The 27059-nt window shown below is 32.4% G+C and overlaps 1 protein-coding gene across 1 annotated transcript in view; it reads right to left on the minus strand.

The window, feature by feature from the left end:
- LOC128390990 (uncharacterized) overlaps positions 1-27059 on the minus strand; it is a 48852-nt gene that overhangs the window by 20349 nt on the left and 1444 nt on the right. Inside the window, exons 3-5 of the mRNA XM_053350810.1 lie at positions 4343-4387; positions 3128-3271; positions 764-874 (exon numbers count right to left, since the gene is read on the minus strand). Coding sequence (XP_053206785.1) covers positions 764-874; positions 3128-3271; positions 4343-4387 — 300 coding nt within the window. The remainder of the gene's footprint in view (positions 1-763; positions 875-3127; positions 3272-4342; positions 4388-27059) is intronic.

Genomic DNA, 27059 nt, shown 5'->3' on the forward strand with positions numbered 1-27059 from the left:
CTGGTCATTGTAATAATAAGTATATGGTATTTGAGTCTGTGTGACAATCAAAACTAATCCACCTCAACAAATGAACTGAACTGAGCCAAGTAATCAATTGCTTGGAGGCTTATTACTTTTTTTACGGTTACAATTAATTTCATCATCTCAGAATTAATCTTATACACACAAAAGTATTAGTATTAGTAAGAAGATGAGGATGATAAGAGAGTAAAAAATAAAGATGATGAGAAAATGGGATGAGGAAGAAAAAACGATTTGGATAACATTTGGTTTTCGTTTAATTAAAGGAAAACTTTTTAATACAATTAGTGTATCTTTCTGATCATCATGTTATCAATGAGAGAGGATGATGACGATGATGATGATGATGACAAGAAAAAATAAATAATAGTACAAATGTTTACCATTGTGTTTGTTTCAAGTAATCAAAGTGTATTAAAACTTTGTCAACAATCAGAAAGTTCAGTGAAATGAACAAACATTCATATCTTACCACACAGAAATTCACCCTGTTTCTATCATGAAGTAATTCAATTATAAGATTGATTTTTTTTTCTTTCAATTTGTTTGTTGAAATTTCTTCAAAAAAGTGTCGAAATGAAATCTTGTCAATCAGGAAACGATAATATCTCATGAGTTGTTTCATTCATTAAATGAATCAATTCAATTGTAAACTAGGTCTTAGTTTCATTTTGATCATTATCACATTGGTGATTGTGACAAAAAAAAACTACCGGAAAAGGAAATGTGATTATCTTACCTCCAATTGTTGTGCAAATGAGTTTAAGTGTATCCCCTTCATTATAAGGTCCAATTAAACCTTTAAGATTAATATCATCAGTGATTGATATTGTAGGCTCTTCCGGTGGAACTGAAATGAAAACCAAGAAATAATATTCAGTTAACTGAATTCATTCATGAAATCATGGGGGTGAAACAATAATCAAATAGTATTTATCATTAGTTGTAAAGGTAATTATCATTTGGATGTTTTTTTTTACTTCAGGTTAATATGAAAATAATATGAAAACAAAACTCGTTTTGAGAAAAACAAAATATCAAACTGAATATATGAATGAATTGAAATGAATACGATGGATACATTTTTATCATGTTATCTATCTGAATGAATGAATATACAATATTATGTTTCCATGATAAAATGGATACATTTTGTTTGATTTTTTCTCGCAACCTTTATCTCAATTCCGAATCACAATTTATCTTTTATTTTTGTCTATCAACCATGATGATCATGGTGCAAGCAAAAACTATATAATATATGTTTGTCTCTCTCTCACTGAATTTGTAAATTCATTCATCTGCTGGTTGGTTGAATAATAATATTTTTCTTTACTCTGTCATCTTTTAACCATCATCATCATTATCATGTTGTTACCTTGACTTTTACTCTGGTATTGAAGGAGAAAAATTCAGTTGCAAGAGTTTCAAGTCTCAAGAGTAATTAACATAATTGATGTTATCCATGATCATCATGAGCGGGTTACGAAAAAGGGTCCATGAGATTAACGATAAATCATTTTTACATCTAAACCTATTTATCCCTTTTACTGAATATCAACAACTTTTTTCATTCTCTCAACCCCCTTCCTCATGAACTTATCAAATTCTTTGACACTTTTTCTCATTCAGAATCAGTTAAATAATCTGATTTACGAATCTCAATCGAATAGATTATGTTCACGAATTTATTCTTAACTTTTGTTCTTATTTCTTTGCTCTCTCTCTCTCTCTTTCCAATGGTCATTTTTTCTCTCTCTCTCTATTTTTTCCTCGCTGCTGCTTCTTTCTTGGACTTGTGACCATTGATACTTGAATTCATTTTCTTCTTGTAATTTTACTCAGATGATTTTTAGGCTTGTTTTTGTTTTTTTCTCGTGACTGAATACATGGATTTATAAGTGAAATGGGTTCAGTTTTCATGATAGCTTTACATGATCCTTTTGTTCAAAGCAAATGATTTCTTTGTCAATGTTTATCTGTCTGTCTCAATGAAATCGATGTGCATTCAATGAACTTTTTTTTTCTTTCATCACAATTTCTATCCTCAATCTTATTTCTTATTTCACCCTGTATTTCTGACTACTTGTTCATTCTTATTGAATGATTTTCTTGCTCTCTCTCTCTCTCTCTCTCTCTCTCTCTCTCTCTTCTCATCCTCTCCTCTCTGTGAATTTATCTTCACATCCAAAATGGAGCAAAGATAAAAGTTTCATCTAATTTTCAGGGTGAAATTGTCATGCAAGTTTCATCTCTCTCATTTTCAAACATTTCCGTCATTTCCATATGCAATGATAAACTGAATTTCCAATTGATTCTGATCTGTAAAGAGCAATTTAATTTGATTGCTGATTGATTTATCACGAAACCCAAATTGTTCATTTCTCTGGAAATTACAGTTTTACTCATTTTGATTTTCAATTCATCGGATTATCCTAAATGATTATTAACTTTTATTCATCTACTTATAACTCTAATCTACTAATTTGATTGATATCATTTAATGAATTTAATTGTATCATTGGAGAGGGGAAAGAGACACTGTTCAAATCAATATAATCTCAAATATTTTGTCATTTAACATATCCATTTATCAATCAGTTTTCCTGTTTAATTGGATCCAATCTGAATCGATGTGATGCAAAAAAAATCAACAAGTTTTTTTTTCGACTCAATTGTCCATTATCTCAGAGGAATCCGTATATTTCAGCATCATTTCCGTTTCCGGAAATGGGAAAACATTCAGAATAATGGAAAGAATCAAGAGAAGACAAAAAAAAGATTCAACATGAGAATTGAAGGGAAAATTGTAATGGTCATCATGCTGACAGAGTGACCACTAATGTTTAACAGTGATACAATTAGTTTAATGTATTAGCTTCTCCTTTTTTTACTCATCCAGATTCAATTAAATTGTCAAGTGGTCAATGTCCATCTAACTAGTGACCAGATAATGATAACATGATTTAATGTCCATATAATGATAATGTTAATATCCAATGAAAAGGGCTAATTGAATTGTAATTAAAATTTTTCACTTTCTACTCGAATCGAATTGATTTAAATTGTTATCACAATTAAAAATTACATTGTATTAACTTACCGATTACTTTTAAACTAATTACAGTATTGATTGTCCGAGCTTTTTTGAAGTCAACTCGACATCGATATTCACCAGAATCGGATAAACGAACTGGATCAATCTTTAAAAAAGCAGGTCGATTATGAAGGTTAAAAAAGGCTCGACCTGGAGAGAGACACATTTTTAATCATCAAGTGCCAGGGGAAGATAATTGCGATGGTAATCATTCATCATGGTGGTCATCACGAAAATCATGGTCAATAACATTTAGAGAGCATATTGATTGTTATGTTTTTTTTACATATCATTGACATGATTCATGTGACAGGTCATTTATCCATGAGGTTGATGTAATGAGTAAGAAAAATGGTCAAGGAAAAGTTTGTATGAGGATCAACCGAAGATGAAAATGGTGATAGAGAGAGAGAGAGAGAGAGAGAGAGAGAGAGATGATGATGATGAGGAAGATAAGATAAAGAGAAAAGGTAGAATAAGGAAAAGAAATAAGGAAGATAAGTATTAAGAGTCGTGTTAAAAGGAGAGAGAGAGAGAAATGATGATGAAGACAAAGTAAGAGATTGACGAGAATTGATGTTGGTATGAAATAAAGATGAAGGACAAATGGGAAAAAGAGAAGGAAGATAAGAGAGTAAATGAGAGAGAGAGAGTAAGATGATGGAGATAATATTGTTTATCTCTCTGTGTTCATGTTGTTTGTTGTGATGGAAATGATGATGAGGGTGAGATTAAATGAAAGGTGTAAATGGTTTGACAAACCCTCAAACTCATTTCTTTTCCCTTCCTTCTCCATCATCCTCATCTTCTTGTTACTCACTCACCTCATCTCTCTCTCTCTCTCTCTCTCTCTCTCTCTCTCTCTCTCTCTCTCTCTCAGTTAAATCCAAATTTTGTGAACTCGCTTTGATATTTATATTGTTTATTTATGTTACAGAGGTATCATTATCAAACCTCGACATCCTTTGCATCATCCTTATCTTCAGTGTATCACTTTGATATAAAACTCATTTTTCTCAATTAATGGACTCGATTGGACTGAATCAAGTAATCAGACAAAACTTTTATATCTCTATATTTTCATCATTTACTATCATCATCCAACTCCCATCACATCTTTTACTTTTATCATCATCATCATCTCTCTCTCTATCTTCATCTTCCCTCCTCCCAGTCAATCCCTTTTGATATCACCATCATTTTGATAATAACAGTACTTACCTTGAAGTACAGGCGCGGTCAAAGTTCGTGCTTGATCCAATGTACCTAAAGATTAACAAAAATTGAGAACAAGAATAATTTTATCATTATCATGTCGAAAAAGGCAAAAAATATATAATATTATCATCTTGATAATGATAATTTTTCAAGTTGATATTTTCATCTCAAGATCATCATCATCATCAATGAGACAACACATGTTAACTGTATAAAAACTCAATCATTTTGAATCAAAGTTTTCCAACATTAAATGAATCAGAACTTTTTCTCTCTCTCATCTCGATAAAAATTTTCCTCATACTTACTAATGATGTTAAATCGTTTCCATAAAAGTTTTCTGAGCATTCTCATGATATTTAAACTCCTACACATTTATGAGCATCTTACATGATAAGTAAACTTGAATTTACAATTAAATCTTAATTTGCCGGAAACAAATGAATGATCAGCTGATACACTCGATTAAATAACATGAAAACTCAGGAAAAACTTAATAAATTACCTAAAAGAAAAAAGTTTCCAGTTCACAATTTAAAATCATTATCGAGAGACTTGATTCTGTTTACATTATCATCATCATCATAATAATCATCCCTATCATCATTAACATCCTCATCATCTCAAGAGAGACGTTATCATGATAAAATTGATGAGAATGAAGAAAAAAAAATTTCTTTTCTTCCATGGAAACTCAATGACGTTTTTAAATACATTGTACCCTGTGTAACCATCATCATCATGGATGAAAATAGTTTAATCTCTCTCTCTCTCTCAATGAGAATATATAACAATATAGAATGAGGAAAAAAACGATGACGATGAAAAATCATGATAACGATAAATATCATCATGAAAATGAATGAAACTTGTCAACAGATAACAGGGGAAATTGGATATACAATAAAAAGGCCCGAGCAAAGGTAACAAGATAATCGTTTGAGTTTCCCATTGATACTGCCAATCATGTATTAAATTATATTCTGACTTAATAATAGTCAATAAAAAGTGATGAGATTATTATCAGAAAAGGTGGAAAATTTAAATTCAACACCATCGGAATTTATTCTCATGATAGTAATCATAATAATAATCATTTTCATCATCCAAATGATCTGATTTACTGATTGAGAAGATGAAGATTATCAAGAAAATATAACAAAATCTCAGAATCTAAGAAACAGAAATGAAAATTACACTCAGGTATCAACAATAATGTCTAACATCATATCACATCATTATACAAGATCACAGGTAAACCTTATAAGTGATGTCAAGGATATTCAGTAGCAAACATTTCGCTTGCTCATCTTTTTTTTTTCGTTCTCTTTCTTGTTTCATCATAATGATAATGTTATCATTGCTCTCTCTCTCTCTCTCTCTCTCTCTCGTCTTTGTACAGGAAAATGGGATGAAGATGAAGAGAGAAAAATGTAAAAAGAAGATGACAATTTCTCTTTGTTTTTCTTTCCTTTTCTTTTTTTTTCCTTTGCCGTTGTGAGTTCTGATTCTGTTGTCATGATACATGAGACTTTAGTTTACAATATTCAATGAAACAAAAAGTGATATTCCATGTTCTTGTTGAGTAGGAAGATAAAGGTGAGATACTTGAGGACTGATGCCTAATGTTAAGAAAGAGAATCAGATGATGAGGATGAGGATGAAGAAGAAGAATGATGAAGATGAAAATGATAATGATGATGTTGGAAGATCTTCTTGACATAAGAAGAAAACAGAAGCAATTTAATGATGGTTCTCAATGGTAAAAACTAAAAGGTAGAATATATTTTTTTTTCTTTTCTCTTTCTTTTCCTCTTTCATGATGATTTTTTCTCCATCTTCACCTTGAATCGTTTGTGTATAAGTTTCCACTGACAAGGTAATCAGTTTCATCCACCAAGGTGGGTGAAAGTTTCTCTTCTCATTGTATTAAATACATTATATCATTTATCAGATTGATGTTAAGACAATAAGATAAACGATGAAAATTTGGTTCATATTATTATTATTATAATCATTTCCATGATAATGATCTCAGGAATAAGAATAATCATCAGGAAAAGTTGAGCGAAACTGTTCATCTCAGTGAATATCAATGCAAGTGGAAATTTTTTTCTTCCACCTCTGAAATTTTCATTCTCTCATTCAGAATATTCTGAAAATTTCTTCTCTCTCTCTCTCTCTTCTCATCTTTCCTATCTTCCACTTTTACTTCACCACCATCGCCCTCCTGATAACTGAACACATCATGTTAATGAATGTTTTTAGGTGTATGGTGTGTGTGTATGTGAGAGTATTTTAATAGCATCATGGACTTTATGACAAAAAAGAGAAGAAAAAAGTTTTTCTTATCAATCGAAAATGAAAAAGTTCCACTTGACTGGTCAGAACTTTTTCCATGACAATTTTCGTGAAAGAGAGAAAAAAAAGTTCCATTCTCGACAGTTTTTCTTCATCTGGAGATATCGACAACAGAGAAAGATGAAGATAAACGGAAGAGCAAACACAATATTGATGGATGAGCATCTTCATCTATGTCCACTCATCTCTTCCCCCTTTTTAGAACAATGTTCTAAAGATGATAATATAAAAATTCGAGGAAAAAAAACAAGATTTTATCTTCTTCTCTTCATTATATCGAAAATAATAATGCCGAAAATAAGATGAAAACTTTTCTCTATCAATAGTAAACTTTACCCTGTAAAGCAACACGAAATGTTATAACAATATAATATTGTATCAATATTTTTCTCGATAACAATCAAACTTAATCATAATCTTAATCATCGTTATTATCATTTTCACCTAATGAGAAATAGACATAAATTGAATTTTTTGTTTCTTTTTGTTTCTCTGATATTTCATCATCATATCAAGAATCATGTTCATCATGAATCGTTATCGAACTGATTTTGATTCTGATTCCATGAGATTGGAGTTTTTTTTCACTTCATCTTTGCCATTTCTCTCTCTCTCTCTCTCTCTCTCTCTCTCTCTCTCTCTCTCTCTCTCTAGTTTTTTGCTTCAATGTTAATAAATAGTTTTAAATCACTGTTCACATGTAATTGGCTAATTAAATTAATGGGTAACAATATAATTGTGTGAGTAACATGATGATGATGATAATGATTCAAGAATCTGATTTACAGGCAATGAAAACAATGGAAACAAAGAGAGCACATAAAAAAAACCAAAACCATTGATATTGATTCAAGTGTAAACTAAACCTAATCCTAACTGTAATTTCATGTGATTATCATGATCATTATTTACTGAATCAACTGTAAGGTGGGAATAGAAAAATATTTGTAATGATAATTTTGTTGCTTTTGTTTTTCCATCTTTTCTTACACCATAAACATGATAATATTTATATTGAACTTTTATCCATGGAAACTTTTTTTTTGTTTATCATGTTAAAACTTGAGCATCAACACCATTCCAGCTTAATTTGATCATGATGATTTGTTTTTCTTTTCTATCTTCAGGCTAATATAACCTTGTGATGATGATCATGAAGATAAAGATGAGGATAAGCATTATGATGATAGCATAACAGAAGAAAAAACGTCTTGAGAGAGAGAGAGTGAATATTACCTTGGATGGAAAATAATAATAATATAAAGTAGAGCTGAATGAGAATGGGAAAATTACGAAAAGATGATTTTTCTGTTCTTCCTTTCGAATGGAAAACTCATTTCACTTATCATGATGGTGAGAAGACCATGATGATGATGATGATTCTCTCTCTCTCTCACCCTGTCTTTTTTTTCATCTTGCAACTACTGTTATATGAAATCTATCAGTCATGTGATCCTTTTTAAATTGCTTTTGATGTTGGTGTAAGGAGGCGATTCTCAAATCGTGATTGATGTAATCTGATATCAAATGAAAATACCAAGAATGACGATCATGAAGATGATCAGTTTGATGATGATGATGAGAAAAAAGAAAGAGAAAGATAGAAAGTGAGTGGATGAAACAAGAGATGAAGATGAGGAAGACAATAGAGAGCGAGAGATCCTGACAAGAATTGGGAAAGAAAAGTTCAGAATAATTCAGTTGGTTCCATTTTCAATGTGAGTAACCTCAATCATCCATCAGAAATCACAGAATCAACCAGATGACAATGATGATGTGCATCTGTTCATTTTATCTTTTTCCTCATCATCACCAAGAATCATCTGAATAAAGTCACAGTAATTTCAAAGCTAATCCAATCAACCATAAAATCAGATACATTTAAGTTCATCATTTCAAACGATAATATAAAAAAAAACAACAACAACAAACAAGAACAAGACTAAACTTTCATGATAATATTATATTTTTGAAAATGGAAACAACAAAGTACAAGAATCAATTATTATTATTATTATCCAATTCTACTCAGAACTAAGATTATCATGGATTCACCATGATGGATGTCCCAAAAATGAATATTATCGATTGAGTATCGGTTTCGGCTTCTTCTCATCATCATGATATGAGATAGAAGCAAAGAAAAATCAAACCAAACAATCAAAGTAAAACATTGAAACAAAATAATCTTCCAATCAATAATCCACCACGACCATAATATTATAACCATCACCTCATGATGATTTATCAAATATAATCAAAATCAATTTGTGTAATTGAAAAGGATTGATGATGTTATTAATACTCAGAGCATATATAATATAATACAATAAATAGATGTATATTTATATGTACAATATTATAATACAATGTTGAGGGTGGTTAAGGGTTGACACAGTGAAGAGTTTGAGTTTAGTGTAACAAGCAAAATCCCCTCAAGGTGATTGTTTATTGTGAAAACATTTTGTTTATCGTTTTTATTTTTCTTGCTCATCTTGTAACTTGAAGATGGAGCAGAAAATTATTACATTTTCTTCAATCTATCAATCAAATTGTATTATTAACATGATAAACATTTTTATTGCATTTTCTGCAGCAAAACAATGTAATGAGGTTCATCTTTTATGCAAACAAATAAATATACAGGCAAAAAAAACGCAATCACAATCATACAGAGAAATGAAAAAAAGTAAAGGATGAGGATGAAATTAGGGATGCGGTGAGAGAGAGAGAGAGAGAGAGAGAGAGAGAGAGAGAGAGAGAGAGAGAGAGATCAAGATGATGAGGATGATCAAGTTTACCCAAGCATTTTAATATGAAGGGTGGAAAAATTGAACCCACCAACAATTGGTGTGGCTTACTTTTTATATTTTAATCATTCATTTAATTAATTTTCTTTAACTTTTGATTTTATTTTAATTACATTTTCTATTGTCTTAACGCTTAGATAAGCTAAAGCTTAAACACTCTTAAAGTGCCAATTTGAGTAAGAGAAACAAACTCTCTTTCTTTTTGTAAACCATTATTAATCAAAGATTAATAATTTATCAAAGCTTTAACTATCTTTGTACTGATTAGCTGGATTAAGCTTAAGCTTGATTGTATCAACAGACAAAAGTCTGATTAAGCAAACCAGTCCGTTTATATTGTATCTCCCCCCAATTTAATCAACTTCTGACATCTTATGTATCTTTGTATAAAAGGACACAATGAGAGATAAGAAGTTAACAGTTAATTTTCATTTCTTAACTAGTTCACATTAAAATTCAATAAAGTATCTTGAACTTAAATTCAAATCATAGTTAGATTAATTCACATACTCATAGAGTGGTCCTGTATCGAACTTGAACTGACCTGATTATTGAAGGGCAGGTCCAATCTTCGAATTTGTTAGTCTGAATTATTCCTTTTGTCTCTTAAAAGACGTAAATTTCCCCAATAAATCATAAGAAAACCCCTTCATTTGGCGACCCAGGCAGGATCATTTTATTCCGTGTGTGAAATTTTTCATCTATGATCACCAGAAGAAAACGACAGTTAAATATGGCTGATCCAACTATTTCAAGTGCTACATCTAATGATATCAAAGATATATTAGAATTATGGAAAATAGAAATTCCACCAACTTTTCTTCTTAAGAAGAAACTTATTTGTGCTATAAAAACCAACATAATGTTACTTGGTGAAAATTTCAGTGAAGATGAAATTAGTGCATTTAATTTAAGTGATGTGAAGAATCAACTTATGCCTGAATGGATCACAGTTTTCCGTTCTTATGGTTTGTCCGAAAATGAGATACAAACAGTACTCACAAAAATCGGGCGAGATGAAGCATCATTGGGAGCAATCACCCACAGTGAACTCTCATTACTACAACTACCAATCAGCTCTATAAGGAGACTCAAGGATGCATTGGATGCAATCGGTATTGAGATCGAAGACGAAATCCGTGTTGAAACCATTCGACCAAATTCACCCATCATACAACCAATAATTCAAGTTCCCGAGAACAATAACCAGTTGCTAGCCAATAGTCTCATGGAATTTGCCCAAGCAATTAAAAGAGATCCCGAAATACCCGAATTCAAAAGAGGTGAGGACATGACAGCATGGGTAATGAAGACACGAGCTAGATTAACCCATGAAAAGGTTGATGATGAAACAAAATTAAGGTGTTTCAAAAAAGCAATGGCGCACGAATTATTGTCAATGGCTCAAACCATATCAACAGATATAACTGATTACAATCAATATCTAGAAGCTCTCAACGAGAAGCTCAATTGTCCATCAATGAAATATGCAGCTCATTTTGAACTCACCAATTATCGATATCGACTAGAGGAACATCCATCCGAATTTCTTCAAAATCTTAAGATTAAGATAAATAAGTCACTCGGTAAGGTAACAGAACCAGTTATCATCAATACGATATTGAACCAGATTCCCCGTCATATACGAAATGAAGTTTATACTTTAGGAGCAAATGAGTCAGAAGATAAAATCTTCAATGTTCTAATAAGAAAACATCATGATTTTCTTGAACAACAAAGGCAAATTAGAAAGCCAACAAGACCAACACCTAAAGGTGAGAACAACAACAAACCCAGGAATGATATGAATTCCAACCTCAACAAAATTTTAAGTGGTAATGATCAACCTCAACGTCAAGGTAGAAATAAATGGTGTTCGCGATGTAAAAAGAACAACCATAATACCGACGAATGCTACAGAAAGCAAAATGATGAGCGAAATAAAGCTAAGGCTTCAACCTCTTCGAATCAACAACCACAAGAGCAACAAAATGCTCCAGTTAATTACGTTCAGCCTGAACAACAAGTGGTCGAACCGACTACAACAGCCATACGTCAAAATGACCACGTATGGGCAATTAATGACCAAACACCAAAGCTAACACAGCTCGGTTTCCATCATCTGAAACACATGCCAACCGTTAATTTTAAGTTGTTTACACCCGATAAACAATATGTGCGAGATGGATTAGTATTGCTTGACACAGGGTCAACAATATCTGCTCTTGACATTGGAATTGCTCAAGAACTTGGTGTTAAAATTAACTATTTTAATCGTTCCCTTAAAGGAATAGTTTCAAACTCAGTTTTAAACTCAATTGGATTTGCTTTTGCAATGATAAAACATCCGGAAATGGATGAAACGAGAATCTTAAAGATTCAAATTTGTCAAAACTTTGAACCTCAATGTCTCATTGGTAATTCATTTATGCATCTTTATTATACAACTTTTAAAAGTGATGGAGAAGAATATTCAATCCAAGTGAAAGAAACTCCCGATGGAAAATCTTATGATGCAAATTTCCTATTCAGATTCGTCAATAACAACGAAAACACAGTAATTCTAAATGCCGCTATGAATGCAATGGCTGATGGTAACAACAATTATATCATCAATTCTGTTAAAAAGAAAAAAGAAAATGAAGAAAACAATCCCTTCAGCAATTTTATCATCGATAAACAAAACAAACAAGCTTACAAGCTTAAACTTGGTAATCAAAATTATCTAATGGCAGTTCGAGACATTCACGAACAAGAACAACTTGAGTTGTTACAAAACCCGATGCTGAAAAAAGCATTTGATCGAGTTAACAAAAATTTGCCAGTTGAACAACAAAATAGCCTGTTAAAATTAATCGACGAATACATCGATTGCTTCTCAAAAAGTAAACACGATATTGGATTCGTGCCAGCAAAAATTTGCCCAGTTAACATCAATTTGGAAGGTAACCCAGTACCTTATCAAAAACCATATGCTCTAAGTCCAGAAAGAAGAGCTGAACTAAAACAATTGGTTCAAGAAATGATCGATGCTAACATCGTAGAACCCTCAAAGGCCCCAGGAGGCTCACCTGTTATCATGGTACCACGACCGGACGGCTCACACCGCATGGTTATAGACTATCGTTGTCTCAATCGTATCTCGAATGTCCCAAGACACCCAATGCCTAGAGTTGACGATTGCCTTGAATTGGTTCGCGGTGGAAAATACTTCAACTTATTCGATTTAGCCCAAGGCTACCACCAAATCGAGTTACCCACAGAAGAGCGAGAGAAAACAGTGTTTGTTACACCATTTGGAAAGTTCCAATATAAAAGGCTCCCCATGGGCTTAAGCTCCGCTCCGTTCATTTTTCAGAACTTTATCAATCAAGTCTTGGATGGACTTCAATTTCGCGAATGTATCGGATACTTTGATGATGTACCGGTAATTGGAAAAACATTCGACGAGTTAATCGAAAACACTAGAAAAGTTCTAGATCGATTCAAACAATACAACCTTAAGGTTAAAGTGGAAAAATGCAAGTTAGGATTCCCTGAAATTCTACTCCCTGGACATATTGTAACAGGAAATGGTATAAAACCTGACCCAAGAAAGGTCGACGTGGTAAAACAATTACCCTACCCAAGAACAGTCCGTGAATTACAATCACAATTGGGATGCTTCAACTATTTCGCAAGGTATATACCAAATTTTTCAACAATTGCAGCCCCTTTATACCGACTCGTTTCAAAGGAAAGACGATTCTGTCTTTTACCTGATGATAAAAAGGCTTTGGATAAGCTAAAAGAAGCGCTAATCAAAACGACTATGTTAGTCCATTATGATCCTGTCTTAAGACGAAAAATCAGTGCTGATGCATCTGATCAAGCAGTTGCCGGAATCTTACTGCAAGAAGATAAAGATTCAGAGAATTACGATTCTGATTGTCCCTTAGAAGACATTAAAGATTGGCAACCCGTAAGTTTTTACTCTCAAAAGCTTAAAAGGCATCAAATTCACTACACAGTTACCGAAAAGGAACTTCTTGGAATTTACGTTGGTGTAGTTAAGTATCGACATTACTTAGAAGGTGACGAATTTTTGATCGAGACCGATCATCACGCTCTCTGTTCTCTCACAAAATTATCGTTTAAAAATTCACGATTATGTAGATGGTCAATTATGTTATCTGCTATGAGATTTAAAGTGGTCTACCGAAAAGGTATATCCCATGCTCCTGATTGTTTCACTCGATTCCTTAAGGAATGGGATCACAGAAAGACGATCGACCCTGAAGAGGAATTTCTGGATCGACTCTACCTACAAAATTATTGCTTCGATCATGAAGATCAATACCTTTATGAAATTGGTCTCAACGTGGTAAATTTTGGCTTAGAAAACCTATTGTTTAGCTTTAAAGAGCCTGAGTTAATCGCTTATACAATCAACTCAGAAACAACAAATAATCACCCTGATGAAAATGTCAATAACAAAATTGACTTATATCAATGGAAAGAGAAAATTCGTCTTCATCAACAAACTGATCCAAATTTAACCAAAATTAAACAATCTCTTTTGGATAAAGACCCAATTACCTCAAGAAAATATTGTCTTCGAGATGATCTAATCTACAGAAAAGATAAACATGTTCCATTCTCAACAAGAGTTGTAATTGATTCAAAAATTCTACAAGATATTTTCAGATACTTTCACCACACACCAATTGGAGGACATTTTGCAGCCGAAAAAACCGCTGAACAAATATCAAGAAGATATTGGTGTCAAAATCTCTATGATGAGGTAAAGAAACTGTGCAACAATTGTCAAGTGTGTCAACTTGCAAAACCAGCAAATGTGATCTATGTTGATCCTGGTGAAAAACCAATTCCAACAGAAATCTTTCAAAGATTTGAGTTAGACGTGCAAGGACCGATAACGGTAAATTACTCCAAAAGTATATTCTTGTTCTGATTGACACTTTATCAAGATTCTGTTTTGCAAAACTAACCCTGAACCAAACAGCTCAAACTGTTATAAAATTCTTGAAATCAATTTTTCATGTTTTCAATTTTCCAAAATCAATTCAAACTGATTTAGGAACCAATTTTACTTGATGCTTTCCTTGAATTCATAACTGAATATGGAATTGAACATTCAACCTCTACCCCATATCACCCACAGTCACAGGGAATAGTAGAGAGACACAATAGAACAATCGCAGAAAGATTGAGAACTTATTGTCTAACCCACGATAACAAAGATTTACCTTATGGTTTAGAAGCTTCAGTCTTCGCAATCAATACCTCAATCCACAAAATCACAAGATTTAGTCCCTACTACCTCGTTTTTGGTAAACACCCAATCAAACCAATTGACAATGTCATTCCTTATTTCCCCGACAATTCAGTAAATTCTGAACAAGCTAGAAAATTAGCCCATGCAAGATTAATTGCCCAACAAAATTATCAAATCAACAGATTAAAACAACTTCACCCCCAATCACCTTATAAAGAAGGAGATTTCATTTGTGTTAAAAATGAGTCAGTAGACAAACAATTTAGCAAAAAGATAAGAAATGCTTACTTAGGTCCCTATTTACTTTTAGGTAATAGATCTGGATGCTTAATCCTTTTGGATTTAGAAGACCTTACAGTCATTAAAGTCAATGTTTCTAACACAAAACTTTATAAATCTGAAGTAACAGAAAAAATGAGACAAATCAGAGACAATTATTTCAACTCAGACACTTATCTAGAAAATGAAAATCTAGACTTACCTTCTCAAGAAGATGAAATTGTTAATGCAAATGATAATCCTACTTTATCCTCTGATTTAATTAATCCCAACAATGATGATTTTAATCAAATTGATGATGAAGAGTCAAAAGTCAATACAGATTCTGATACAGTTGAAATCACAAGAACCAGTAAAACACAAAACAACTTAAATTGTAATAAGAAAACCAGATTAAGCGCTGATAAGCTAATCACTTCACAATCAACATTAAATGATGATGATAAACCGTTCACACGATCAAAAAGACAATTAATCACCGATCAAAATTTGTTTATCCTTTACCATTGTTTTACAATTAACAATCAAGAAGAAAAAATTGAAACCGACTTATGTGAAAAGCTCAAAATCGGCTTCCATATTGACCCTTGGCAACAAGAAGCGCCGCCATTTTCTCTTCCAATTAAATTCGAATCGAATTTTCATTTCAAAACTAACAAGTGTCAAGTCAACAATCTTAAGATTCGTATTGAAATTAGAGATCAATTTTTAAGAATTATAATTAATTATTTAAATATTGATTATTTTAATTTTGATAAATTAATCAAATTGTTTAATTGTGTTGTCAACAATTTAGCTTTTTATAACTTTAGTTATAAATTAATCATCATAAGTGAAAATCTAGCTATTAAAAGCTTTTACTTTTGTCTTCAATTGTGCGACAATCTAATTGATATAAAAACAATGGACCAAATTGATCAACCTTCAGTTCAAATTGACCCCCGACAATTAACTTGTACTCTTGTAGCTGGTGAACAGTTTAATTTTAACCCTGATCGACCTTCAACCTCAACGTTTCGAGCTGATACTCATCTTCATAGAAGTGATTCTCCAATTTTCCTTAAAGAAACTCGTTACCCTCAAGATAAAGGTCAAGCCAATTTTCGACCAGGAGAACATTACAAGTGTAAAAGTGAAAGATCAACCACAACTCCAATCTATTCATCTCTTAAAAGATCTTCATCGAGTGAATCGTGCAGTTCAAATAATTCAAAGAAGAAAATGAACAATCCATCATCTCCAGTTCCCTCAACTTCAAGCTCAAACTCTGCAAGTAGAGAAAATTTATCAAAACAAAATGAGAGCCCGAAAGAAGTGAAAAAGAATCGTTATCCTCTCCCATCTGAACATTTCTTTGACAAGGATGAATATCCAAATCCATTGCCCACTGGCCCGATTCCACAGTATTGGTCAATCGAAAGATACCAACAAATTAAGAAACAAATCGACCAGAAAGCTCAAACTTTCTCAGAAATCAAACAGAAATTTGAAAAGCTGATTCGTGAGAAGTTATATTTAAATTTGTACCACGATAAATCAATTTTCTCGATTCCATTACCCAAGATTCCAAGAGGAATTTCAAAAGCCAATGTCATCAATGAAGCCTTAGAGCTAATCGAAAAAGAAATTCGATGTCACTTATGTGAACAAATTTCATTGAACCCTCATTGTTGTACTGGATGTCGAAAGTGGTATTGTCGATTGTGTATCGAATTCCTTAGAGAATTAGTGCCAACCTTAAAGTTGATTCCTATTGATCAACCAAACAAATTTCTTTGTTTAATCCCTCAATGTGCCTTCAGAGCAGCAACCACTGATGATTACTCAACATTTGGAAAAGTTGATTCATCAAACACTTACTCAGAGTATTGTAAGAGTAAATTTGTCTGCCGTCGTACACATTGTTACGCTGATGTCAAGCCTGATGACTTCATTAAACACGAGAAAAACTGTCGACTTGGACTTTTCCGTCACGAGATTGATTTAGAGTCCATTCATTTATTTAAAACTGGACAAACTCGTGCTGAACTAAGTGAAGGTCCTAAAAGACTATTTAATTTCTTCCCTCCGCATCTTAAATCAATTCCTGAAAGATTGCCGATATCTTATGATACCCATGAAGGAAGAACCAAAGAAAACCTTGAGGTTTATGCCTGTTTAATGAACGCTAAAGAAGAAAATCCAAATGATCCAATGATGGCTCCAACTACTATTCGCAGTTTCACTAATCTGAGATTGAATTTTTGGGAAAATTACAAAAAGAAAATAGACCCCACATATCCTTTAGGAGAAGCTGAAGAATATATTCAAACGATTGGATTCGATCCAACAGTTGGTAAGCGTCAAGTTCCTCCTTATGGATCAAGACCAAGGACTCATCGATGGTCGTCAGTCCCTCAATATCTGATCGATGATTCAGAAGAGTGGCTTAAAATAGCCCAAGGTAAACCTCGACCAAGGCGAGAAAGAGCTCAAGTTAGTCCCTCACCTGATGTACCAGATATCGAAGTACCTTTTATTAGGATTAACCCCCTCAATCGCTTAAGCGAAGAACGAAAAAAGATTGTTTCGGAAAATATCATGCAATGGTTCCCATCTTTACGTTCCTTTAGAAACTTCGATGAACCCGCTCCAATCCAAAATCTTGAAAAAGCTGTTGTCCGAAAGAATCGACAAGCTTCAGCCTCGTATCGTTTTAAAACGTTAACAACAATCAACTTACCAGCTCTTCCAAGCTCAATTGAAGAGAAAATCATGAATAATGTTCAACAACATCCAAATCCTGAAACAATTTACTCCATACATGCAGCGTACTGTCGAATCAATGAATATCGAAGACGTGAAGGTCATGTATTGGCACCAAGACCAATATGGGTCATCATCGTGGATGGTAAATTAGATGTTGTCTATGAAACCCTCGTCCAGCATCATCATATCGCCCGAATGGATACTCGATTCCATGGATTGAAATTTGAAGATTTAAAACATGGCAAAAATCTAACTTCAGTTAGAGATCAAGTGTTAACTTATTTTGCCTGTGCTTCTCAAATTATTGGCGCTGGAATAATCAACCTGTTAAGATCTTTAGATCTTGAAAATGAAGAAATTGAGACCTTAAAGCCTCGTATTCGAGACGTAAACCAATACTTCTCCCCGTTGTACACGCAACCAGCTTCGTTGTCTCTAATCTCATTCCTTCTTTTCGGTGGATTCGTAATCCCTGGAGGTCCTCATTCGCCCGGCATTGAAGCCATAACCGCCATGAAACTCTACATGAGCGCATGGAAAGCGATCGAAGATCGATGTGAATTCCTTGAAGATGGAATCCATTTTGCCAACTCAGCTCAAACTTGTAACAACAAAGAAGTCTCAAGACTTTATAAGAAGTACGATGAATTAGTAAATTCTGGTAAAGCCGAATGGCCACAAGATTGGTCGTATTACAATCATGGTTCACGGATAGTTCCGTCGTTTGATTCACATATTTGTGCTTCACCCGCTGTTACCACCAACACTCATTCATCAAGAGCCTCAAGTGTCAACAACTCACCCGGAAGACGATCTCTTCCATCACCAATTCAACAGACTCCTCCGAGAGCAAAAGAATTAATCAGTTTTGATTCACCATTGGAATCACCTAAATCTGAATCTTCGAATTCTGATTCCCAACAAACTGTAATTCTTTCTGAAATTCCCGATTCCCAGAGAACCAATGATTCTGAAGAATCAAGTGCAACTGAAATTGTTCCTGAGGATGATCATTTATTATATATGTCAACAACCAGTTCTCCCCCAGAAGCTTCAACTTCAACTCAATCAAGTGGTTCATTAATTGTACACGGAAGTGGAAACGATTACCCCTCAAGCCAAGTGCGACGAGATTTGTTTTATCCCACACGTAGATACAGCCCAGAGATGAATTCTGAAGAATCAAACCAAGCACCGGAACCAAGATCCCGAAGAATCAGTCACCAAGTGTTGATGAGATTTCTTAATCATGGTCCACGGATGTGAAGGGTGGAAAAATTGAACCCACCAACAATTGGTGTTGATTACTTTTTTATATTTTAATCATTCATTTAATTAATTTTCTTTAACTTTTGATTTTATTTTAATTACATTTCCTATTGTCTTAACGCTTAGATAAGCTAAAGCTTAAACACTCTTAAAAGTGCCAATTTGAGTAAGAGAATCAAACTCTCTTTCTTTTTGTAAACCATTATTAATCAAAGATTAATAATTTATCAAAGCTTTAACTATCTTTATACTGATTAGCTGGATTAAGCTTAAGCTTGATTGTATCAACAGACAAAAGTCTGATTAAGCAAAACCAGTCCGTTTATATTGTATCTCCCCCCAATTTAATCAACTTCTGACATCTTATGTATCTTTGTATAAAAGGACACAATGAGATTTAAGAAGTTAACAGTTAATTTTCATTTCTTAACTAGTTCACATTAAAATTACAATAAAGTATCTTGAACTTAAATTCAAATCATAGTTAGATTAATTCACATACTCATAGAGTGATCCTGTATCGAACTTGAACTGACCTGATTATTGAAGGGCAGGTCCAATCTTCGAATTTGTTAGTCTGAATTATCCCCCTTGTCTCTCAAAAGACTTAAATTTCCCCAATAAATCATAAGAAAACCCCTTCAAATAATATAAATTATTTTTCTTCCTGGTTTTGTCAACCCAAAAACTTTTACATCATGAATAATGTACTAATAATGTTATATAATTTCAATAGTAACTCATCAGTGACTTTGTTTTTCTGGGTTACATTGATTTAATTTAATTTCAACATTTTCTGTTGTTTTTTCATGATAATAAAATCAGAATATTAGTTGAGACAGAGTAGGAGGAAAATGATGAGGATGCTGGTGGTGGGAGAAAATGAGAGAGGTTCTAACTATTAAATGATTTTTTAAAGTTATGATTTGCTAAAAGAGAGGATATAATGCTGAGTGGGAGAGAGAGAGAGAGAGAGAGAGAGAGAGATGATCATGATGATGAAAGATATTCATTGAGCCGTTATACTTTTTTGTCTTCTCTTTTTCTCTCTCATCCACATTATCCTCATCCTCGTCATCTTTATCATTTTGACTTTTTTTCTCTCTCTCTTTTCTCCTCATCCTTGTTGATCCTTTACACTGTGTTCATTTCTTACCAATAGTCACCATAAAATAATAAATAATCTTCACAGTGAGATTTCCGAAAGATTTGCCATCGAGATCATTGATTTCTTGTTATTCACTGTTAAATTGAATTGCTATCGGTTCATCTTCATCCTTAGCATCTCTATCAAATTCATCCTCATCATCTTCCTCCTCATCCCTTAAATATCTTTTATCTTTATCATTTCTCTTTTTCTCTTTCTATCATCATCTTTTTCCACTGCTCTTTTTAACATCAATTCATACGAAAATATTATATTCTTTTTACTTTTTTTTTCATTCTTCTCCCACTCAGCATCATCTTTCGTCATCCTCATCTTTTTTTTCTTGTCTAACTGTTAGTCTCTTTTAACTTTATCTTTCCTTAGATATTTATCTTCACAACTTTCCTCGAGTTAACCTTTATTTTCCCTTGACAATCAACATCCAATGACTATTTTACTTTCTCTCTCTCCATCATCTTCATCTTCATCCCTTCTTCGTTCCCTTGACAACTTCTATCTTCTTGACTAACTTTTCATCACTCTCATCAGCTCACTCATTCACTCCCTGTAATATCCTTAAGTATAATCTTCAAGTGAGAAGCAAAAAGGATAAACTAACTGTTAATGGTCTATTGTAATTTATCTCTACCCTGGTGAATGTTGGTACTTCTCAATCCAGTGGAATCGCTTATTCTCAATATAATACATCTGAAACCTTAATCTTGTTTTGCTTTTTCATCTTCATCCTCATCTTCATCTTCATCTTTTCTCTTTCCTTTTCCTCTTTCTTGCTCTTCTTCTGTAACCCAAATTGTTTACCTTTTAACCGCAACAATTATTCAAATACCACACAATATATATTTACGATTACGAGATGGGAAGGAATAGTTTTCCCTCCAATCGTTTATCATTTATATCCAAATGTTACCTTTGCATGTTGATTCAGATTCTATCTCATCAGAATTATTATTTTACTCTCAGAACTTTGCTCTTTCTCTCTCACCCATAGCCTTTTATACCACTTCAACTTTATCTGTTTCTCTCTCAATTTCTAATCTTTATTTGTTTCTATCATGATTATCATCATCATCATCTCCCTCCCTGTAACCCAGGAGAGAATTTTTCTTTTCTTTTCTTTTTTATCTTCTGGAAAAAAGAAGAAAAAAAATGAAATGAAATGAAAAAGATTCAAGAGCAAATGTAGAAAATCATCTGATTAATGTTGAGATGAGAAATTTTTCTTCTTTTGCTTTTTCCCTGTTTGGAAAAACTGAAATTCCTAAGAAATGCTCAACGAAACTTCAATTCGTATTCATGTCCAGATTGGATTCTATGGGATTGATATAATAACATGATCAATATCATGATAGTAACTATACCTTTGTGATTTTTACCACCATTTTAAAATGAATGATAACAATAAGAGTATAAACCGAAATCACAAGTTTAACAAAATCGATACAAAAGGTTTGGGGGCAAAAAGAATAAAGAAAAAAAAATAGAAAAGTTCCTAAAATAAGAGGAAAAAGTTTCAAGATTTTTCTTCATCATCATGATCTTCATTCTGCTCAGTTTTATCTTCATCTTTGTCTCTTTTCATATATATAAAAACATACACTTTACCTTAACATTTATCTTCCACCTTCATTCATCTCTTTTCGGTTTTTACTCTTCTTCTTCATCTCCTTCTGATCATTTCATTTGTTTCAGTTTCCATTTATCTTTCTATCTATCAATCTATTTCCTATTCCACCATCACCACCACTATCGCCATGATGACGATGATCAGTATCATCATCATCCTCCACTTCCTCCTCTTTCTTCAAACTCTTGTTGGGATTTTATTTTTCCTCACTCTCTCTCTCTCTCTCTCTCTCTCTCTCTCTCTCTCTCTCTCTCTCTCTCTCTCTCTCTCTCCATGAAAAGTTGATGAAAATTGAAGCAACTGATTCTGTCTCCATTTACCTTTGCTTTTTTTGAGAATATGAGAAAACATCATGAACAAGAGAGAAAAGGAAAGTGGGTGGGAAAACCTTCAGATCTTTGAAACTGAAAAAATAACCTTCTAGGATGAGGAAAACTTCATCCGCATCATTATCATCTCAGCACAATTTACATTCACCCATTAATTTATCTTGAAACAAAGTCAGTCTCAAATCTAACTTTCTTATCGTCATCACCATGATGGTGATCATCATTCAGTCTCACTCTCTTTCTCTATCTCTCTCTCTCTCTCCCTCTCTTCCATCTAATTTTTCCGCTCATCTCATTGCTCCTCTTATATTATGTAAGAAAACCTTAATTGTAATCATATCTCTAATTAGTCCCATTACTGTTGAGTTACTTGAATTCAGGTTGACTTGAAAGTTTGTTTTATTTATGTTTTCATTGAGCTAAAGTTGCTTACGAGTTGGTAATAATAATGATGATGATTATAATGATAATTATTGATGAGTTAATAGGTACCAGAGGTCAGTTGGTAATAATATTAACTACTGGATAAAATGATGAGATAATTTCAGGATAAGATTGTTGGTAAGCAGAAAGTATAAAAAAACGTCTGATGAAGATGAACAAGATGAGAGAGAGACAGAGGAAAAATAGAAAAGAATCTGAAAAAGAAGCTAAAGAAGCAAAAAATTCTTGTTCAGATGATGATGATGATACTCCTTGGATGGCCATTAGAAGACATGAGAGTATCATGAGAATTTCAAACTGAAAATAAACAACATGATGAAGATGAAGATGATGAAGATGAAGCTACCTTTAATTCACTTTAAATCTGATTATCAAGCAAACCATTGAAATAACGTTTTCTTAACCAATCTATAAAAACTCATCTTCAATTTCATCTTCTTCATCCTCATCCTCTTCTCCTCCCTTTTCCTTTTCATCTTTCTCATTCCCAATTCACCTTTTTTTTTCATTTTCTGTTGCAAACCAAAAAACTGCAAATTTGTTCAATATCATAGAAGGAGAAATAAGTTCTGAAAATTTCTCATGGGATTTTATCAGATAAAAAGTTCCAAGAATCAAGTGAAACGATTTGAAGAAAAAAAAATCACTAAACTAAGGTGAACACTTGATAATATTGTTTATAAATGAATTTTGATATAAATAAAACCAAAAACAACGACATGATGATGATGATGATGAGAAGAAGAAGACAGCAACATAATGCCAATGTTATTTATCTCATGTAATATTAGACTACAAAACGATTCATAGGAACTGAAATCAGATGAAGATGAAAAACTCACTGGGAGTGAAAATTGATAAACTTTACACTCTATGGGTTTTATCTTGAATATTTTGGGAAATAAGTTTTGACCGAAAATCTCAGAGATAAAAATAATGAGGACTTTGCGTCTCCATGTCATCAAAGTCCATGAAGATACAATGATAACCAAAACATGATCCCGAGGATCAGGATGAAAACCAAAACAGAGAAGAAAAAAATATCATCAACTGAATAGACAAAAATAAGTTGAGAGCACGTTTGAAATGGCAATTGGATGAGACGGAATAAAGGAGAAACCTTTTGATTACAATATTGAATCAAATGATGACAAGAGAGAGAGAGAGAGAGAGAGAAAAGATAAACAAATTTTAATCAACATGGATTCATCCACTTTTCCTCTTTTCATGGTTGTGTGTTCACCGTTATTCAAGGGATTTCAGAATTTCTGAATAACATGTACTAGTAGCATATATACTAGAATATCCATGAATATAATAAGGCAAATACTAATAAATTTATATATGAAAAAGAGTCAAAAGTTTTGCGAAGTGAACATGGAAACAAAAAATTCATCCACCAACATGAAATATTATTCAGAGACAGCGGAGATAAAAAATACAATTGGTTAAGGTTATTTATTGTCTATGTAATTCCCATGCTATTTGATGATTATCTTTTGCATGATAATGAGCTCAATGATTGGATTCAATTTGATTTACCTTCTTCATCATTATTACTTCATTAATCTTTTTCTTTGTCTTTTCTTTTATCTCTCTCTCTCTCTCTCTCTCTCTCTTTCATTTTCTTCATTATCAAACTTGAAAAGTAAAAGATAATCTTTCTAATTTCAATGATAATTACATATCCGGTTGTTTAGTCATCGTCATCCTTTATCATCCTCATCTTCTTGGTTACATCTTTGTTGTGTTGTTTTTTTTGCTTCATTCATTGTTATCCAATATATAATATTAGGTGTCTTCTCATTTTACTTGATGCATGATTATTATTATCATTTTCTGTCTCATCAATAATACAAAATATTGATATGAGTAATGTTAATAATAATCATTCATGATCATCATGATGATTAAATTGTTTTCCCCATTTATATAGTTTATTATCAATGATCAGTGAATCGAAGCGTAAAGATGAAAGTGATAGTGATTATATAATTGATTCATCTCATTTATCAATTTACCTGAGATAATAAATTACAATTTTAAAAGGTAACAGTTAAGTTTAGGTTATTGTTTGAATGACGATGAGAGCTGGATGATGATGAAGATGATGATTTGAAAGAGTATTTGAAATTGCTAGCTATGGATAGATGATAAAAATGATATTTATATCAATAGAATTGGAATCGATTGAAACTTTTATTGGAATTGAATTCTCGACATGTTACTTTTGATCCAATTGTTTGATTAGTTTTCTTTCTTGTAAGTAAACACTTAAGGCTTGATTTGAGAAGAGGAAAAAAAATGGGATAAAGATAATGAAAAATTATCCGACTGGGAGGATGATGAAGATGCTACGAAAATAAATGAGCTTAACTACAAAGAGATACCTTTAAGGTGAGAATGATGATTGAAAATTCATTTTCCAATGAACTCACAAATTTAGGTCAATATGAATACTATATTTACAAAGTATTTTTCTCAAATTTCTTCACCATTATTTCAATATCTTGTAGGAAAAAGTGGGTGGGAAAGATGATAATGATGATGGAGAAGATGAAAAAAGATGAAAAAAGGTGAAAAAGTAAGTGTAAGAGAGAGAGAAAGAGAGAGAGAAAGGATGAGAAGAAGAAAGAAAAAATATGTTCTCATTATTCAAACCAATTTAGGTTCAAAATGGTTGAAGGAAGATGAACATGATGATAATGATGAACAGAATGAGATGAGAATGAAAACAGTGGAGCTTGAAAGAGTAAGAATGCATTTTCAGAATTCATCTCACACAGAATGAGATAAAAAAAAAGTTCTGAAATTCTGATGATGATGATGAGAACTTGAAGAACTTGAAGAGACTCAGAACTTTTTTCCTTCTTCTCTACTGATCACAGGGAGGGAGAGAAGAAAAAAATACCATGAGTGAGAGAGAGAGAGAGAGAGAGACTCAGACAACAGAAGATAATATTCTTGATGTTAATGTTGTTCTTAATCATCATAATCATCATCATGAAATAAAGATGATATTAATTTTTCTGTTTTTGTACAAAAAAAAATTTTCTTCTCCTACCAAGTGAGTATATGTAACGAGTATATTGATTAATTGTAACGGTTTTCCAAGTGAATCAGAAATGATTATCAGAAAACAATTACCCAACATAAATATTTACTATTGACTTTTTTCATGCTCTCAAAAATATCCACAAGGAATCAGATATTGATTGTAAAATCACTAATCTTTCAATTCAGTTGTAAAATCGTTGACAATTTCTTACAGAATAATCTGAAAATCCTCTTCACAAAATCCCACCAGCATCTCGACATCTCTTTCAATCTAACCAGTCTTCTTATCATCCTCATCATCATCTCTCTCCATCTCCACTTGAAAAACTATAACCTTTGACTTACATTATCATTTCTCCACCGTCATTATATTAATTGGCTCTCTCACCAACAATAATAGCAACTTGAAATTTAGATGAAGAAAAAAACAAAATTTGAATGAAAGTGATTAACTAATCGCTTATTTTTTTTATTTTACCATTGAAAATATACTCATCTCGCTAAATTATCATCATAATAATCATCCTATTAACATCAAAATCCAATCCAATTAATTCAAAGTTATCTCTTTGTTATCATCATCAGTATCTCCCTCTCTCACTCTCTCTCATCATCATCATCAAGCATTGTTTATCCTTCCCAATGTCTGAATGCTAAGTAACCTTGGTAACTTTTTGAGGTTGAGGTTATCATGATAATGATAATATTTTTTTCTTTGTGATCAATTTGTTAATCCAGTGATTGGTTTGACATTTTATCCATTAATTTGATTGAAGAAACAATTTTTTTTAACTTGTTTCTCTAATTTTCTCACCATTTTTCCCTCTAATTATCGGTTCATTATAACATAAAACTGTTGATTAATTAGCTCGAGTTTTTTAATAATCATAATAATCATAATCATAGAGGATAAAATTATTATTATAAGTTAATAATAAGTTTACCTCCCAGTTTCCCATGTTACAATTTTCTTGGTGTATTACCTTTGAGTATTTGTTGTTTACATTTTTCATACCTAATAACTTCCCACTCCCTTTGCTTACATACACGCTGACTTATCATCATCATCATCATCATCATCTTTCATCATCTTTCATTATAATTATCATTATTAATCATGCTAATCACTTTGACACATAATCAGTGAGTGTTAAAGTTTGATGACTCATTCAATTGTTTCTCTCTCTCTCTCTTTCTCACTCTTTGCATATTTAATTATATTCAATGCACTCTCTTCATTGGATTAAATAATTTAATCATCAAAAAATTGTCACATGAACAAAAAATGTGAACTGAATTAAAAGTTAAGGTTAATTATTAATTATTATTTGAAATTCAACTAGAAACAAGTTT

The sequence above is a fragment of the Panonychus citri genome, unplaced genomic scaffold (genome assembly GCF_014898815.1).
Source record: "Panonychus citri isolate SS breed McGregor unplaced genomic scaffold, ASM1489881v1 Contig00133, whole genome shotgun sequence".
NCBI lineage: Eukaryota > Metazoa > Arthropoda > Arachnida > Trombidiformes > Tetranychidae > Panonychus > Panonychus citri.